The 15362-nt window shown below is 55.9% G+C and overlaps 1 protein-coding gene and 1 long non-coding RNA gene across 2 annotated transcripts; one reads left to right on the forward strand and one right to left on the reverse strand.

Annotated features, from left to right (window-relative positions):
• The first annotated feature begins 4798 nt into the window (after window positions 1-4798).
• SMIM10L2B (small integral membrane protein 10 like 2B) lies at window positions 4799-8543 on the forward strand. The gene is made up of 2 exons (XM_035725849.1): window positions 4799-5601; window positions 6564-8543. Exon 1 carries the CDS (start codon window positions 4971-4973, stop codon window positions 5205-5207), a length of 237 nt encoding a protein of 78 aa, XP_035581742.1. The 5' UTR covers window positions 4799-4970; the 3' UTR covers window positions 5208-5601; window positions 6564-8543.
• Window positions 8544-12069: 3526 nt separating this feature from the next.
• LOC118356583 lies at window positions 12070-13379 on the reverse strand. The gene is made up of 3 exons (XR_004819856.1): window positions 13243-13379; window positions 12966-13121; window positions 12070-12703 (listed from the first exon to the last, which is right to left on the reverse strand). It is a non-coding gene; the product is annotated as an uncharacterized LOC118356583 (long non-coding RNA).
• Between the last annotated feature and the right edge of the window lie 1983 nt (window positions 13380-15362).

The raw sequence follows: 15362 nt of genomic DNA on the forward strand, positions 1-15362 counted from the left end.
AAGCCGAACTTGCACGTCTACATGGGTCTCAAACCATAGGCTGTGTCTTGCTCTTCTTGGAAGGCAGCCGACTGTGCCAAAGCACTCACTATGGGGCCCGAGAGCCACTTTTAAGTACGATCTGGAGATGAGGATGGCTAGGTAAGGAGGGCCGGGTGATGGAGCATGATGCAGGGAGTTTGGATTGCATCACTTTTATTTTGGGGATCAGGCAGACGTCACATTATGAATATTAAATGAAAAAAAAAGAATATTGAATATTTTAACAGCAAAATGAGTTGATTTGGGGATAGCCGACCAATTGCAATTCAGGACACATGAACCATGGTGAACTTGTAAGCGAGTACAGAGTACAACAAAAAGCTTTCTTTGATAGAGGAGAGGAAGCTGGGACAGGTGGTTTTGAAGAAAAGTCATTAGAGGAGAGTGAGAGTCCAGGGTTTTGATGGCCTTTCATTGGCTGAGTTGTGGCAGTTTCTCATTGGTGGGGCTGTTGCTGAGCCAGGAGGAAATCTTCCTTCCTCCTGCTGCGGTAGTAAAGTAGGCTCCTGCCTGTTGGGGGCCAAAAATGCTGTTGACAAGTGGTAGTATGTGAGAGCTCCCCTTTTAGGGCTTCCACACTCTGTCTTAAGTGAGGTTGCCTTTATTCATTTTCACATTTTCCCCTTTTGATCAAGATCTTCCCTCAAAAGCATCACCGATCAAGAGTCAGGTTTTCTACATTTAGTGGTGCTGTCCCTTAGTACCATGGACGACCTTCCCTGGTTGCCATATCTCACATCGGAGGGCAACCGTTGAGATCACGCTTAGTAATAAGAAAGGGTAGGAGGGAGAGCTCTCAGGCATTCACATCTAAAGTGTATATCTTGGGGCACTTGGGTGGCTCAGTCGGTTGGGTGGCTGCCTTTGGCTCAGGTCATGATCCCAGGGTCCTGGGCTGGAACCCTGGGTAGGGCTCCCTGATCAGCAGAAAGCCTGCAAGCCTGCTTCTCTCCATCTCCTCCCTGGCTTGTGCTCTCTGCTGCTATCTCTGTCTCTCTCTCAAACAAATAAATAAAATCTTAAAAAAAATAAAGTGTATATCTTATCAGGTTTGTAGGCATCGGAGATTGTCTCAAAGTGCTGGGCTAGTATCACCCTATTAGGTAGATTGTTTCTACAAAGGTTATCAGGCTTATATACAAAGCTTAAAAACAAAGCAGAATTAAAAGTAGTATGAGAAATCCAGGTTGAGCAATGGTTCTGAACCTGGAGCCCCAACCTGAAAGTAACCAGCTAAAGAGATCAAAGGACCATGGATTGTCAGATGAAATTCACTGTAGCCGATGTGCTTGTTCTCTCATTTTATGCAATTGGGTTTCTACTTCTCCAGAGGAATTTCTGCAAGTGTAGCAGGTGGTATTGGCTATGGCACAAGCACCTTGTTGTTCAACAAGTAGATGATCAAGGGCTGCATGATTATCCCAAACTACTTTAGCCAGTGAGTCAAGTGATTGCTGTTGAGCTGCTACTACTTTAGCTGTGGAGTCAGCTACCTCTCCTAATGTAAGGGAGAGATTTCTGACCGTGTGTTCACTGGCATTTACTCTGACCCAAGGAAGAAAGGCTCTCCCTACAGAGGCAAACCCAGAGACACGTACATCTCCTGGAAGTTCCCATTTAAGGCAACTGTGGAGGTTTAATGGGATGGGCTACTGGGAAGCTTCTGCTTTATTTTGGATCTTGACACAGATGGCTAACCAACCCAATAAACACTGACCTCCAATTCGCCAGCTACCTAGTCATATGCCCATGGCAAAAGCCGTCCAGCGCCAGACAACAATGAAACCAGGCGGAGCTCTGAGTACTCTAGCTGGGGTCTGTTATTGATAGATCTATGAGCCAGAATTTCCTGATTGACGCTTTCAAGTCAGGAATCAGAGGAGTTGGGATGACATCCTGTGAGAGGCCATCCATCCTCAAAGAGTCCTTTCTAAAAATCCCGCAAAGAGGAATTAGCCAATTTGTATTTCCCCTGGGCGCAGGGAGACAGGACACACTTAGACAAGGAAAAAAGCATGAGGTGGTGAAGATTATACAATTGGCAAAGTTGGAGTGATTTAACTGAGCCAGTACAGTTATGGCTGAAGAAAGACAGAGACAAGGTATGGGGATAGTGGGCCATACGAGTGTCACTTGAGAGATAACATCCATAAGCTTGTGGGTATAATTGAAAGTGGCATTTAGGACTAAGGACACATTGGTGATGTGTAAGACCAAGGGGTCTCTGACACCATGAACAGATCCAGCAGTGTGAAAGTTTTGCCCCTTTTGCAATAGATTGGATAAGAGCATTATTTTCCCAAGACTGAGAGGGAGAAAATAAGGTAAAAAGCAGCTGTAAGAAAATGGTATGCTTTATGCATAATAACTGAGCATAGCCTACTGGCACTGACAATTTAAACCACTTCCAGTGAGGTGTAGAAATCTTACTTCTATTTAGGTCTATTGAACATTTTCAGTTTTTTTTTAAACATGTGCACCTTTTTATTTTTTTTAAAGATTTTATTTATTTATTTCACAGACACACACATCGAGAGAGGGAACACAAGCAGGGGGAGTGGGAGAGAGAGAAGCAGGCTTCCCGTGGAGCAGGGAGCCCGCTGCGGGGCTCGATCTCAGGACCCCGGGATCATGACCTGAGCCGAAGGCAGACGCTTAATGACTGAGCCACCCAGGCGCCCCTTTTTTCTTTTCTTTTAAAGAGTTTATTTATTTGAGAGAGAGCGCAAGTAGGCAGAATGGCAGGCGAAGGGAGAGGGAGAAGCAGGCTCCCTGCTGAGCAGGGATCCATTCCCAATGGGAATGGATCCCAGGACCCTGAGATCATGGCCTGAGCCAAAGACAGCTGCTTAACCAACTGAGCCACCCAGGCGCCCCTTGCAGACAGCTTTTTATTTTTTTATTTTATATTTTTTAAAGATTTTATTTATTTATTTGACAGAGAGAGACGGCGAGAGCAGGAACACAAGCAGTGGGAGTGGGAGAGGAAGAAGCAGGCTTCCAGAGAGCAGGGAGCCGGATGAGGGGCTCGATCCCAGGACCCTGGAATCATGACCTGAGCCCAAGGCAGACGCTTAAGGACCGAACCACCCAGGCTCCCCTGCAGACAGCTTTTTAAAAGTTATATGTAGGCGTGCCTGGGAGGCTTAGTCGTTAAGCCTCTGTCTTCGGCTTGTGTTCCCTCTGTCAATGTGTCTCACTCTCTCTCACTCTGTCACTCTCTCACATGTGAGACACAATGTGTCTCACTCTGAATAAATAGAATCTTTAAAAAAATTTTAAAATAAAAATAAAGTGGAGTCAGTAGACCAGAAGGGGGAGCTCTTAGGTCCTACCATTCCTTATAAATTGCAGACCCCAACAGGAAGAGACATATCTTCCAAATAAGACATTACATTAGCTATTACTACCCCAGGAGGAAAAACAAAAGGTGTTTCAGCCCAGCCAATGACAGATAGTCATAACGCAAGCCAATGAAAAGCTACTATACTTGGAACCCCGAATTTACTCTAATGGACTTTTTGTTTCCAAAAGCCATCCCAGCCTCCCCCTTTCCTCTATAGAAAAGCCTTCCTGGGGCGCCTGGGTGGTTCAGTCTGTTAAGCATCTTCCTTCGGCTCAGGTCATGATCCCAGGATCCTGGGATCCTGCCCGAGTAGGGCTCCCTGTTCAGCGGCCTTCGGACCGGTTGGTGATGCTGGGGTCCTAGAATGGAGCCTCATGTCAGACTCCGTGCTCACCAGGGAGTCAGCTTCTCCCTACCCCTGCCGCTCTCCCTGCTTGTGCTCTCTCTCTCTGTCAAATAAATAAAACCTTTTAAAAAAAACAGGGAAATTGATTCTTACTACGGGGGGGGAGGCGGAGCGGGGAGGAATGAGAAGTCCACACCACAACCAAACTCTGTCATATCTCCTGTCTATTCTAAGAACCCACTCGTGTTTCCTAAAAATCATGTAGTCTCCCCTAAATTGCCTACATCTCCGTTCCCCTTCCCCTATTAAGATGGTATATAAGCTCTCAAATCTCACTCACATTTTTTTTCTGTGATGTCCCTGTGCAGGTAATATTAAAAATTAATAAATGTGTATACCTTTCCTAGAGTTAATCTGCCTGTTGTCGATCTATTTCATAACCTAGGAGGTGTGTACAAATAGAATATTATAGAGGGAAAGTTTTCCTCCCTTACAGGTAAAAGAAAGACAATGGGGCAATTCAATAAAGAAATACACATGACCAGCAACTATACCAAAAAGAAAAAAAAACGCTCCTGTGCGTTTGGTGAAACTCTACAGGGCTGCCGAGTTAGCAGAGAAATGCGAATTAAAGAAAGGTACAGTGGGTCGCCTGGCCGGGTTTACTGTGGAGACTGCGGGGAAGGGGGATGAGGTAAACAGACGGAGCCTTCCCGGTAGGCCGTCTGCACGGAATCCGGAGAGCGGTCCAGACACTCGGGCCGCCCGCTCCGCTCAAGGACACGCCCCCAAAGCGATCCCTGGGGATACCGCCTTCCAATCCCTTCTTCCCTCGGGCTCTGCCCTTGGGCGCCCCGGAGGAGGCGGGGCTTGCTGGCGAGGCGGTCCCGTGGGCGGTCCCGTGTCGGCGGGGCCGCTCCGTGGCGCCCGGGAGGGGGCGTGGCCACACTCGGGGCGGGGTTACGCTAGCGGCGGCCGCCCCGGCAGCCGGCGAGGGGCGGAGCTCTCCATAGGCTGCTCCGGAGGGGCGGGGGCGGCGGCGGCGGCGGCGGCGGCGGCGGCGGCGGTGGCGGCGGCCGCGGAGGCTGCATCCCCGGCCCGGCCAGGGAAGGGGTGACCGAGGGCGGGGCGGGGCGGGAGGGCACCGGCGGCCGGCGGGTCGCCTCAAGCCTCGCGTCCACCTGCCCGGCCGCTCGCGCTCCCCTGGGTCGGCGGGGCCTGCGCCGGCCCGCGCCCATGGCGGCGTCGGCGGCTCTGTCGGCGGCGGCGGCGGCGGCGGCCCTATCGGGCCTGGTGGTGCGGCTGTCGCGCTCGGCGGCGGCCCGCGGCTCGTACGGCGCCTTCTGCAAGGGGCTCACGCGCACGCTGATCACCTTCTTCGACCTGGCCTGGCGGCTGCGCATGAACTTCCCCTACTTCTACGTGGTGGCCTCGGTGATGCTCAACGTCCGCCTGCAGGTGCGGATCGAGTGAGCGGGCGCCGCCGCAGCCCCGGCCGGAGGGTCCCGCGCGCCGGGCCGCGACGGGCAGGGTCGTCGGCATGGAGGACGGCCGGCGGGACGCGGCGGGGGCAGGAGGCGGGGCGGCCCGGGCCTCCGGGCCCTAGACCTGCGCGGGAGGACGCCGGCCACCCGGCCGCCGAGTCACCCGGCCCGGCCCCGGCCACGAGCCGCCCGCCCGCGGCGCGCCCGGTGACCTATTGCACGGAAACTCTGCCAACGGGCCCTTTCCGTGGGGCTCGAGAAGAAAGAAAAAAGAAAAAAACCCGATTCGAGTGCGGCCGACCTGTTGCCTCACGTCAGCCAGAGCCCGGGAAGCCGCAAGGAAAAATTCCGCAGCAGGGACTTGACTGGCCCGGGTCCGCAAGGTAAGAGGCCGGAGGCTGGACCTGCGTGCGGGCTGGCGGCGGCGCTTGCCAGGACATCTCGGTGACAGGGGGAACTGTGGACGGGACCCCTGGCGGGCTGGCGGCGGCGCTTGCCAGGACATCTCGGTGACAGGGGGAACTGTGGACGGGACCCCTGGAAGCCAGCCCCTGAGCTGCCCAGGCGGGGGGCCGCAGGCGCCCCAGACTCCCCGGTCCTCATTCCCAGACGGGGGTGAGGGGCGGCGGCGGCCCGGGCATCTCGGAGGGTCAGCCGGTCCCCGCCCCGCTTTCCCCAGAGGCCCTGGTGCTGCCACCTGAACCCCAGGGAGTGGAGGGGAATGGGCTGGCGGAGGCGCCGGGGAAGGCTCTAGAAGGAAAAGATGCTGCCACCCTTCACCCCTTTGGGGGGCCAGACAGGGAGGGTGGTTGTGTTCTTGGCCAAAGCCCTGGTCGGGCCCCTCCTAAGCCCTCGGGCCCCTCCTAAGCCCTCAGGCCCCTGGGCTCTGGGCAGCTCCCTCCCGGCCCGTGGCAGAACTGCCTCCCGCCCTGTGTCGGGGGCCGCGGGACTGCTCTGGACCTGCTCCGGCTGTGCCCACTGCCCCCCTCCGGCTCTGGGGGCGCCCTCTGGCGCTGGGCGCTTGGACGTTTGGAGACCCCGGGGAGGGGGAAGGCCGCTCGGCCCTGTCCCTGCCCCGCACAGTCTCGCTGTTGCGCCATCGCAGCCACCCTCCCTCCGGACCCTACGTCTGCCCTGCCGGTGCCACTGAATGTCGCCTGCGGCAGCCCCTGTGCATCCAGAGGAGCCGGGGAAATGGGGATCTCCTGGAGCCCAGGGCAGCTCTCAGGCTGGGGTGGGGAGAGCGGGTGGAGAAGCGGCTTGCGAGGAGGCAGCCCTTGGGCAAAGGGGCCCCACTCTCCGTGGGGAGGCCACTGTGAAGTCCCCATCTCTTTCTGTCTTTCAGGAACCGGAGTTTGTAGGTGGTGACCCACCCCTTCCGTGGCCTTGTCAAGAGACTCAAATCCGTGCCCAGGGGCCGCCCCTGGCCCGGGGGCTGCCTGGGGAGCAGCTGGGCAAAGGGCCTGGCTGAGGAGGAGAGAAAGGACCTTCCAGGCAGAGGCCCCGAGGGCTGGGGTAGCCAGTGGTCCCCTTCTGGCATGGGGAAGGACGCCACCCTGTCACCTCAGCTCTGCATCTCCTAGCAACACTTTGAGGGCCTTCTGTTCTCCCCACCTGGTGTTTGGAAAAGCTGGCTCCAGGACAGGGAGAGATGTGTCCTTGTCCTACAGATAAGAAGGGGTGGGGCTGAATCTGAGAAAACCTGGCACAGGTGGGGTGGGGAAGGGGAGCTCAAGGCCCCCCCTGGGGGATCTAGGAGGAGGAGGAGGAGAGAGAGAGAGAGAGAGAGAGAGGAGAGAGAGAGAGAGGAGAGAGAGAGAGAGGGAGGTGCAGGGTAGGGAACGTGGGGAACTGGCTTTTCTTGGAGTGGTGTGGGAGGTCACAGGGAAGACTGTGAGCACTGAGATGGACACAGGAGAGAGTCCTAGAACGCCTTGCGGAGTGGAGGTCTTTACCCACAGAGCCTGGCCTCCCCTGCCGCCCCACCCCAGGCTGGACCAAGGGCTCCTCGGCAGTTGAGTGGCACGAGCCTCTCAGTTTGGGTGGCGGGGTGGGGGTGGGGTGGTGGCGTGGCTGCTGGGGACAAGACGGACCCAGGAGGGTGAAGGCATAAACCTGGGACGGGGCTGGGACCCATGCACGACCCCATCTGTCGGTCCCCGGGCTTGCCCCCCGCCCCGGCCCCGAGCCCAGGATCCCACAGGAGAACCTCCTCTGCATGGGCTTGAATCGGCCCTGGAGGCCCAGGTGTGCGGCTGCCTGGCGCACCAGGATGGCCAGGCGTGGTTCCCGAGGGGGGCCAGGAAGGACCCCGGTCCCACAGCCGCTCTGTCACTGGTTGCTCTCGGCTCCCAGGCTCTGAATTCCTGGGACTGAAAACCCAAGCAGGCTGGCCAGCCTCAGGGACACGGTGGCCCAGTGTCATACCTCCTGCCCTCCTCAGCCACCACGCTGGAGGCCGAGTCCTGAGTGAAGAGTTCTGCCCGCCTCACCCCGGGGACCGAGGCCAGATGAGGCCGCATGTGTCCCCTGCAGCTTCCCACAGACAGGGTGTGATGGCTTCCTGCCTTGTGCCAAGTGTCCTGGGATCCCCGGTCCCGGTGGCGCCTCCTGTACCCCAACCCTTTCCACCCAGGACCACTTCTGGGAGCCTGCCAGCCTGCCGACTCCATCCACAGATGTCCGGGGACAGCGTGTGAGAGCCACGCGGGGCCTCCTTGGGGCTGATCCACAGATGTGCCCCTTGCAAGGCCCCGTCTCACCCTCGGGGTGACCTGCTCCCCAGCTGCGGCCTTGTGGCTCAGCTGGAGCTGTTTGGGGCCTGTGACACCTCTTGCCCACAGGGAGAGGGGTGGGGGGAGCCTCAGGGCCCTGGCCCGAGACCCCTGCCCTGCGGGGCGCCCCAGCCGGTGCCTGCCCTGCCCCGGGGGCCCGGAAGTCTCTGCACAGCCCCCGAGGGACTGGGCAGGGGCTGCCCTTCTTCGGCCTGTGGTCCTGCCACTGCTTTTCTGACCGGTTTGGCCTTGAGTAGTTAGCGAGCTTCTCCCCACCCCCCACCTTCCCTCTGCCCGCACTGGGCCCTGGCTGCCTGACAGGCTCTCGATGCACTTTATTTAATTTGCAGTCTGTTTTCCAGGCAGCAGAGCTTCTACAGAATCTGAGACACGGGCTGGAGATGACTGTCACTTTCCCGTGTGTGATTAACTGTACTGGTCAGCACCGGCTGCTCAGAGAAATGGTCTCGTTCCTGGTGTTGTCAAATCTTGTCACTCTAAGTTAAAAAAACAAACCCTCCCTGAGTTCAATAAAGTAAAAGAAAACTGGAGGCCTCCTCTTCTGGTGTGGCGCCTTAGAGGAGGGGGCCGGCGGTGAAGTCACCTGGGAGGGCCGCGGAGGGCTGCAGGGGTGGAGGCCTGCGGGGCCAGGGCCCCTGGAGAAGAAGGCGGCGGCACGGGCCTGGCCAGAGAGGTGGCAATTTGTCCCATTCACAACCTTTATTTGGACGACCTGATACCTGGGTCTTCTCTATTGAGGGTGGGCTGTGTGTGGGGGGGCGGTGAAAGAGGCTCCCCGCACATCATTTTGGGTCACCTGGAGGCCCGTCTGCAACAGCAGGTGGCGAGGTCGCCCTTGCTTCCCCGCCAGCCAGGTGGGCACCCAGTTTTAGAAGAGAGAAAACCATGGGGGCAGGAAGCCTGCTGCCCTTCCCCCGCCCCAGACCCGAACTGTCCCTTCAGAGCCCCAGCCTAGTGACTCCCCGCAGAAGCCTGGCCATGGGCTCCAAGGGCTGTAGGGCTGAGGGCGGGCAGGCAGGCAGAGGGGGGGTGGAGGGCACCTGGGGACCTCAGTGGCTGGGGTAGAAGAAGAAAGGCCCACAGTCCGCTGGGAGGAGGCTCCTGAGGATGCAGGGTCATGGTCCCCCTGAGGAGCACAGCCTGGGGTAAGGGCCTTGGGTGTGCTCCACCCACTGGGAACTTCCAGGGGTCAAAGCACCCTGACAAGACAGACCCTTCGGGCACCTGCCACCACAGAGGGATGGACCCCCGTCCCTGCCAGCACCCTGAGCTTCCCTCTGCTTTGTCCAGATGGTCCCGTTCAGTCCCTGTTGGTCCCAAACCCAGCCCAGGGATCACGCAGCCTGGTGCCACCAAGAGGGGAGGGGTGAGACCGGAGCTCGGGGCCCCAGGCACGTTGGGGAGGGAGGACCACCCTTCCGTGCCACCGAGGAAGGCAGGCAGCTTCTGCTCTGGCTCAGGGCGGCCTCCTGAGCCCAGCTCTTCCACGGACCACCGTGTGGCCCCAGGCCGGCCACGGGCACTCTCGTGTCGCCAGGAGGGAGCCTTCAGTGTGGCCCGTGTCCTCCTACCAGCGACAGACCCAGGACTTGGCCACTTGGCTTCAGATACACGCGTGTTTGGGAAACGCAGTCAAATGCACCCTCAAATCAGGGAGATCCAGCAAACGGGAGCTCAGGGAGGAATCGGGGGGCGCTGCTGGGGAAACGCAGGGGAGGGGAAGCCCCCCACCCCCCCAGGGTTCTCTGCCGGCATTGTCACCACTGCGGTGGGTGAGGAGAATTTGGGGCTTAGCTGGATGCAGACCCAGCTGTGGGGGACTTGGGAACACGGCCTCCCATGCCCACGAGATGGAGCCACCCTTGCAGCCTGGAGCAGGGGTGGGGGAGCCCCTCTGGAGAGGATCCTTGCGCGGGAGACAGAGGGACGGAGACACCCTGGCAGGGCACCGAGCTGCCTCAGGCAGTCCCCCTCTGCAGAGTCCACCTTCCTCTGGAAGACGGCCACAGCCCTGGTCCCAAGGCTGAGCAAGGTCCCGAAGTCACCACCACCTGGGTGGCCCACCACACAAAACAAAGCAAAGGGCCTGCCTGTCTCATCCTTGGCCTCGTGGATGCTCTGTGGTCACAGCAGCCTCTCAGGGCCCGCACCTCCCGCTTCTGTGCCTCGGCCCCGTACCCTCCGAGGATCGTTGCTGCCATCGCAGCAGCCGGCAGGAGCCCCAGGCCCAGGACCTCCGAGCGCGGGCCATGTAGGGCCCGCCCCTGCCACCTTCGAGCCAACGGGGAGGCAGCGGACAGGCTCGTGCGGCCCCGAAGAGGTGGAGGCAAGGAGGTCCGGTCTCCTCCCACCGTGGGCGAGATAGCCAATATGGTGGCCATAGAGCAATGGGCCGGGGCGGGTGCCCCCGTGTGTGCTTTAGGGGGACAGCGAGCTCCTCGGTGAGGTCCTTGGGAAGATAAGAGCCTGTCGTGGACGGCTTTTGAGCAAGGTTCCAGCCCTAGAACATGCTGGCGGCTCCTCGCCCCCGACAATGCCATTCTCTTTTCTCTGCCTCAGGGACCACAGCCTGGGTGAGGGCTAAGTGGGGAGACCAGGTAGGGCCTGGTCAGAACACCCCAGAGATACATACCAGCAGCAAGTGGGATTTCTCTCTGGAATGCAACGTTGGTTTCACATCTTGAAGTCAATGTTTTACTCCATATTAACATAAGCAGGGGGAAACCTGACCATTACAGTAGGTGCGGGAGAGAGATTTGACAAAATCCAACACCCGTCCATGATAAACATTTTCAACAAAATTGGTATATGGAAAGGAATTTTCTCAACTTAATAAGGAGTGTCTACATAACCTTATAGTGTGCATAACACTCAATGGTGAAAGAATGAAGATTTTCTCTGCACATCGGGAACAATGCAGGATGTGCACTTTTGCCCTTTCTATTAGAGGAGATCCTCGACTGTGGAATAAGCTCCTCATCCCCCCAAATAAAAACATTCTGATTGGAAAGGCAGAAATAAAACTATCTTTATTCACCGATGATCCTATATGGAGAAAATCCCAAGAAATACACATAGACAAAAAGGCACTAGACCTATAAGTATATCTGGCACAGGCCACAGGACACAAGATCAATATTAAAATAGCAACTGCATTTCTATGTACTAGCAACAAAAATTCAAAAATGAAATAAAATAATTTGAAAAACACTGCTGGGAAGGTTTAAAGAAGCTCTGGATAGAGGGGCGCCTGGGTGGCTCAGTTGGTTTAGCGGCAGGCTCTTGATTTCGGCTCGGATCATGATCTCAGGGTCCCGGGATGAGCCCTGCGTGGGAGTCTGCGCTCAGCAGGGAGTCTGCTTGAGGACTCTCTCTCTCCCTCTGCCTCTGCCCCTCCCCCTGCTCGTGCTCACTTGGTCTCTCTCTCTCGATTATATAAATATATATATATATTTAAAAAGAGGATATAGATAGAGACATTTCATGGTTTGGAAGACTGAATGTTGTCAAGATGGCAATCTTCCCCAAGTTTATCTGGAGATTGAACACAAAGTCTATCCAAATCTCAGCTTAGTCTCCTGTCGAAATTGACGAGCTGATCCCAAAATGTATGTGGAAATGTAGATGACTTTAAATATCTAAAACATTTTGAAAAAGAAAAACAAAGTTGAGGATTTACCATACCTATCTCAAAACTTAGTATAAACCACGGTAATGAAGACAGTGTGGTATTGGTGCGAAGATAAGTGTATAAAGCAGTGGAACGGACCGAGAGATTATAAACAAATCCCTACATATATGATCGATTGATTTTTATTGTGCCACAATACACAGAACATGACATTTACCATTTTAACCACTTAAGGGTTACAATGCAGTGGCATGGAAGACATTCACGATATTGTGCAACTGTCTCCGGTATCAAGTTCCAGATCATTTTCTTTACCTCAAAGTGGAAACACCATACCCATTAAGCTCTCGCTCCCCATTCCTTCCCTACCCCTGCCCCTGGCAACCAAAAATGTGCTTTCTGTCTCTATGCCTCTTCTGGGTGTTTCATAAAAACGGAATCATACAATATGTGACCTTTCATGTCCGGTTTCTTTAATTTAGCAAAAGGTTTTGGAGGTTCGGAGAGATTGTTGCCTGTGTCAGTACTTTGTTCCTTGTTGGGTGAATTCTATTCCATCATCTGGATAGACCACTTTTGTTCAGCCATTCACACGTTGATGGACATTTGGGTGGTTTCTACCTTTTGGATCTTATGAATAGTGCTGTTACGGTAAACATTCATGAACAAGTTTTGTTTGAACACCTGCTTTCAAGTTTTGGGACCCATATCTAGGAGTGGAATTCCTGGGTCCCATGGTTATCCTCTGTTTAACATACTGAGGACGCGCCACACTGTTCCACACGGAGGCCGCACCAGTATCTTTCGCACTAGTGATGTATGATGCCCCTGACTTTTCCACATTCTCTCCGATACGTGTTATCTGCCTGTTTTTAAATGATGGTCCTCCTAGTGGGTGTGAAGTAGCGTCTCAGTGGAATTTTAATTTGCATTTCCCTAATGACTAAGGATGTTGAGCCTCTTTCCATTTGCTTGTTGGCCATTTGTAGGTCTTTGTAGAAAGAGCCGTACTTGGGGACACGTTTGACCAAAGATGTGCAACACCCGCACCGTGAAAACCTCAAAAGATATTAAAGAACAAATGTAAATGCGCAGCTATAGCACGCTCATAGATTTGAAGACTCGGTATTGCTATGGGTCAACTCGACAAAACCGACCTATGGATTCAGTGCACTCCCAATAAGCTCACAGCAGGATTTCTTAAGGAGATTACCAAGGTGATTCCAACGCTTACACATAAATGCAGGAGGCTGAGGACAGCCCAACACTTTTGAAAATGAACCGAGTTTCAGGACTTGGACGACCTAGTTTCAGGACTTACAGCCATCATCCGGGCCTTGTGCTCTTGCAGAAAGATAGAGATCAATGGACAGAACGGAGGGTTCAGAATATACTCAGAACTACACGGAGGATGGACTTTGGACAGAAGCGTCAAGGCAATCCAGTAGAGAAAGGATAATATTTTCAAGAAATAGTCCTGGGGAAAAAAAAGAAAGAAAGAAACAGTACTGGAAACATCGGAAAAGCATGCCCATAAAAATGCAACCTGACCCCAAGCTCACATCATATACAAAAATTAACTCAAAACCATGACATACCTGTCAGAGACGAAACCACATTCTATGCCCCTGCGGGGACTGCAGTTCTCTGCTCAGGGGCTCGGCGGGCTTCTCCCCGATGTCAGATTTGAGAAAAAGTCAGACCCTGTCACAGCGAAACGGCTAACGCAGATGCCCTGCACGCTCACCTTGACACCCACACCCCCCACCACCTTTTTGTGCCCCAAGACCTCCTTCCCTCCCCCTTATCAAAAACTGCCCTGCGGGGCCGACTGGCCCTCCAGCTGAAGGCCCGAGCTACGCCCCCGCCGGCCTTTCTGGTGTAGTTCAAGAGATTTGCCAGCAGGTGGCGCTGCTCCCACAGCCCAGGCCAGACTGGGGCGGAGCAAAGAGCCTTCCATCCAGCTTGGACGGAACTAGCTTCCTGTAAAGGGGTCGACCACGAGGATCAGACATTCAGGTTTTCGAGGTACCCGAGGTGCAAGATCTTGAGCAAAGAAGACCCGTGAACGGATGATGTGCTTCGGCTGACACGCATGCTCCAACCGTGATGCTCAAACACAGCGGGGGGAAGCGGGGCGCCCCCGTGTCCCCGGGGTCTGTTCCGAACAGCATTAGTACCGGGACATGGTCAGTCCCTTCTTGGATCGAGGCGCCGTGCGGTTGCAGCAGGCTTGGGGGGGGGGGGCGGGAAGCAGCTGGGTTGGAACCCTGGCTGTTCGGGCTAGGAGTGGGTGCCAGGCCCCTCATCCTTGCTGTCTGCCCTTCACTTTCTTCGTGTGCACAGGGATTTAGTAATTCCGAGGTCCCGCGAGCAGTCGGGGAAGCCACGCACGTCTAGGACTGGACGCTGAGCCCGGAGCCCGACACGTGGTAGCCGCCGGTAAAGGAGGACTCGTCTTTATTGGCTACGAGCCTTCCTTCGTAGCTCATCATTCAGGCTGCTCTGTCTCCTGGACGGCGCCAAAAGGCAGCCCCGTGTCAGTGTCAAGGCCACGGACTTTGTCGATGGGTCCAGCAGCCGCACCACTCCCCAGGGGCCGTGGGAATAGCCCCGGGCCTCCCTGAGTCCCAGCTTCGTGGCCGCTACAAGCGACATGTGCCGCACGCCCCCGGCAGGCTGTCCCGGGGACCAGACGCCGCCGCGCTGCGGGACTGCCGGGCACCGAGCAAGGGCCGCGTACGTCACAGCTGCCGGGGCGGCCTGCACCCCGGGAGCACCGTCCACCGCGCGCCGGGCCCCGGAGACGACTCCTTCCCTCGGCCGTGTCCGCGCCTTGTCCGGTCCCTCTCCTCCGCCAGGGCTCGGGGGCCGCGGGGCGGGGGTGGGGCGGGGCGCGGCAGGGATGGAAAAGGAGGGAAAGGAGAACCTGAAACGGAGGGGGTTCCATCCGTCCGCGTGTGTCCGGCTTCGAAAAAGACAGCCGCCTGTGACTCCGAGGGCTGGCCTGCAGCTCCGGGCCGCAGGGACGTCCCCGACGCTCCCGGGTCTCCTCTGTGCCCGGCTTTGCTGGAATCGGCGTGCGTCCTCGCGTGCCTCGCCGTGTGGCCCCCAGTAGCCACAGCAGCAAGCCTCTTGGTGCTGTCTGTCTGTCTGTCTGTCTCGCCAGCGCCCCTGGGAGACCCGAAGCACAAGAGCCTGGCCACATCCCTCCCTGCTCTGATCTGCCCTCAGCCTCCACTCATCCCTCTCTTCTTTTCCATCACATGGGCCTTCCAAGGAGCACAGTGACTTCCTCAGCCTCTTTTGCTCCAGAAGGCTTAAAATTGCGAAGTCTGCCACATTCCTTTCTCTGGAAACCTCGCATAACTTTAGAGGACTATGCCTGACCTGGGGCTCCTGAGGTCCTTATGTTCCCACTACCCAGTTCAAATACACTTGTCCTGGGAACCCCTTCCCTTAAGAATAACTTCTGCTTTCTAAATTCATGCTGGTGGTTTATCCTGACCATTGTAGTTCTCAGTCATGAAAGGGATTGACATGCTAGTTTGTAGATCAGTCTCTGATGAGTTTACCTCAACTCTTGACTTGTAAAAATGAGCACATTACCCTGTAGTGCCAAGGACCAGGCCTTAGTTGTGGTAACCAAGCAGGTTGTGACCACAGATCTGTTTATGGCACACTCGAATGTTCCAATTCAAAATGTTCCAAGTCAAAC

Source organism: Zalophus californianus, chromosome X (genome assembly GCF_009762305.2).
Source record: "Zalophus californianus isolate mZalCal1 chromosome X, mZalCal1.pri.v2, whole genome shotgun sequence".
NCBI lineage: Eukaryota > Metazoa > Chordata > Mammalia > Carnivora > Otariidae > Zalophus > Zalophus californianus.

Bases quoted from the DNA above. Each gene is read 5' to 3' on its own strand.
- SMIM10L2B (XM_035725849.1), top strand. From the start codon at position 4,971: ATGGCGGCGTCGGCGGCTCTGTCGGCGGCGGCGGCGGCGGCGGCCCTA.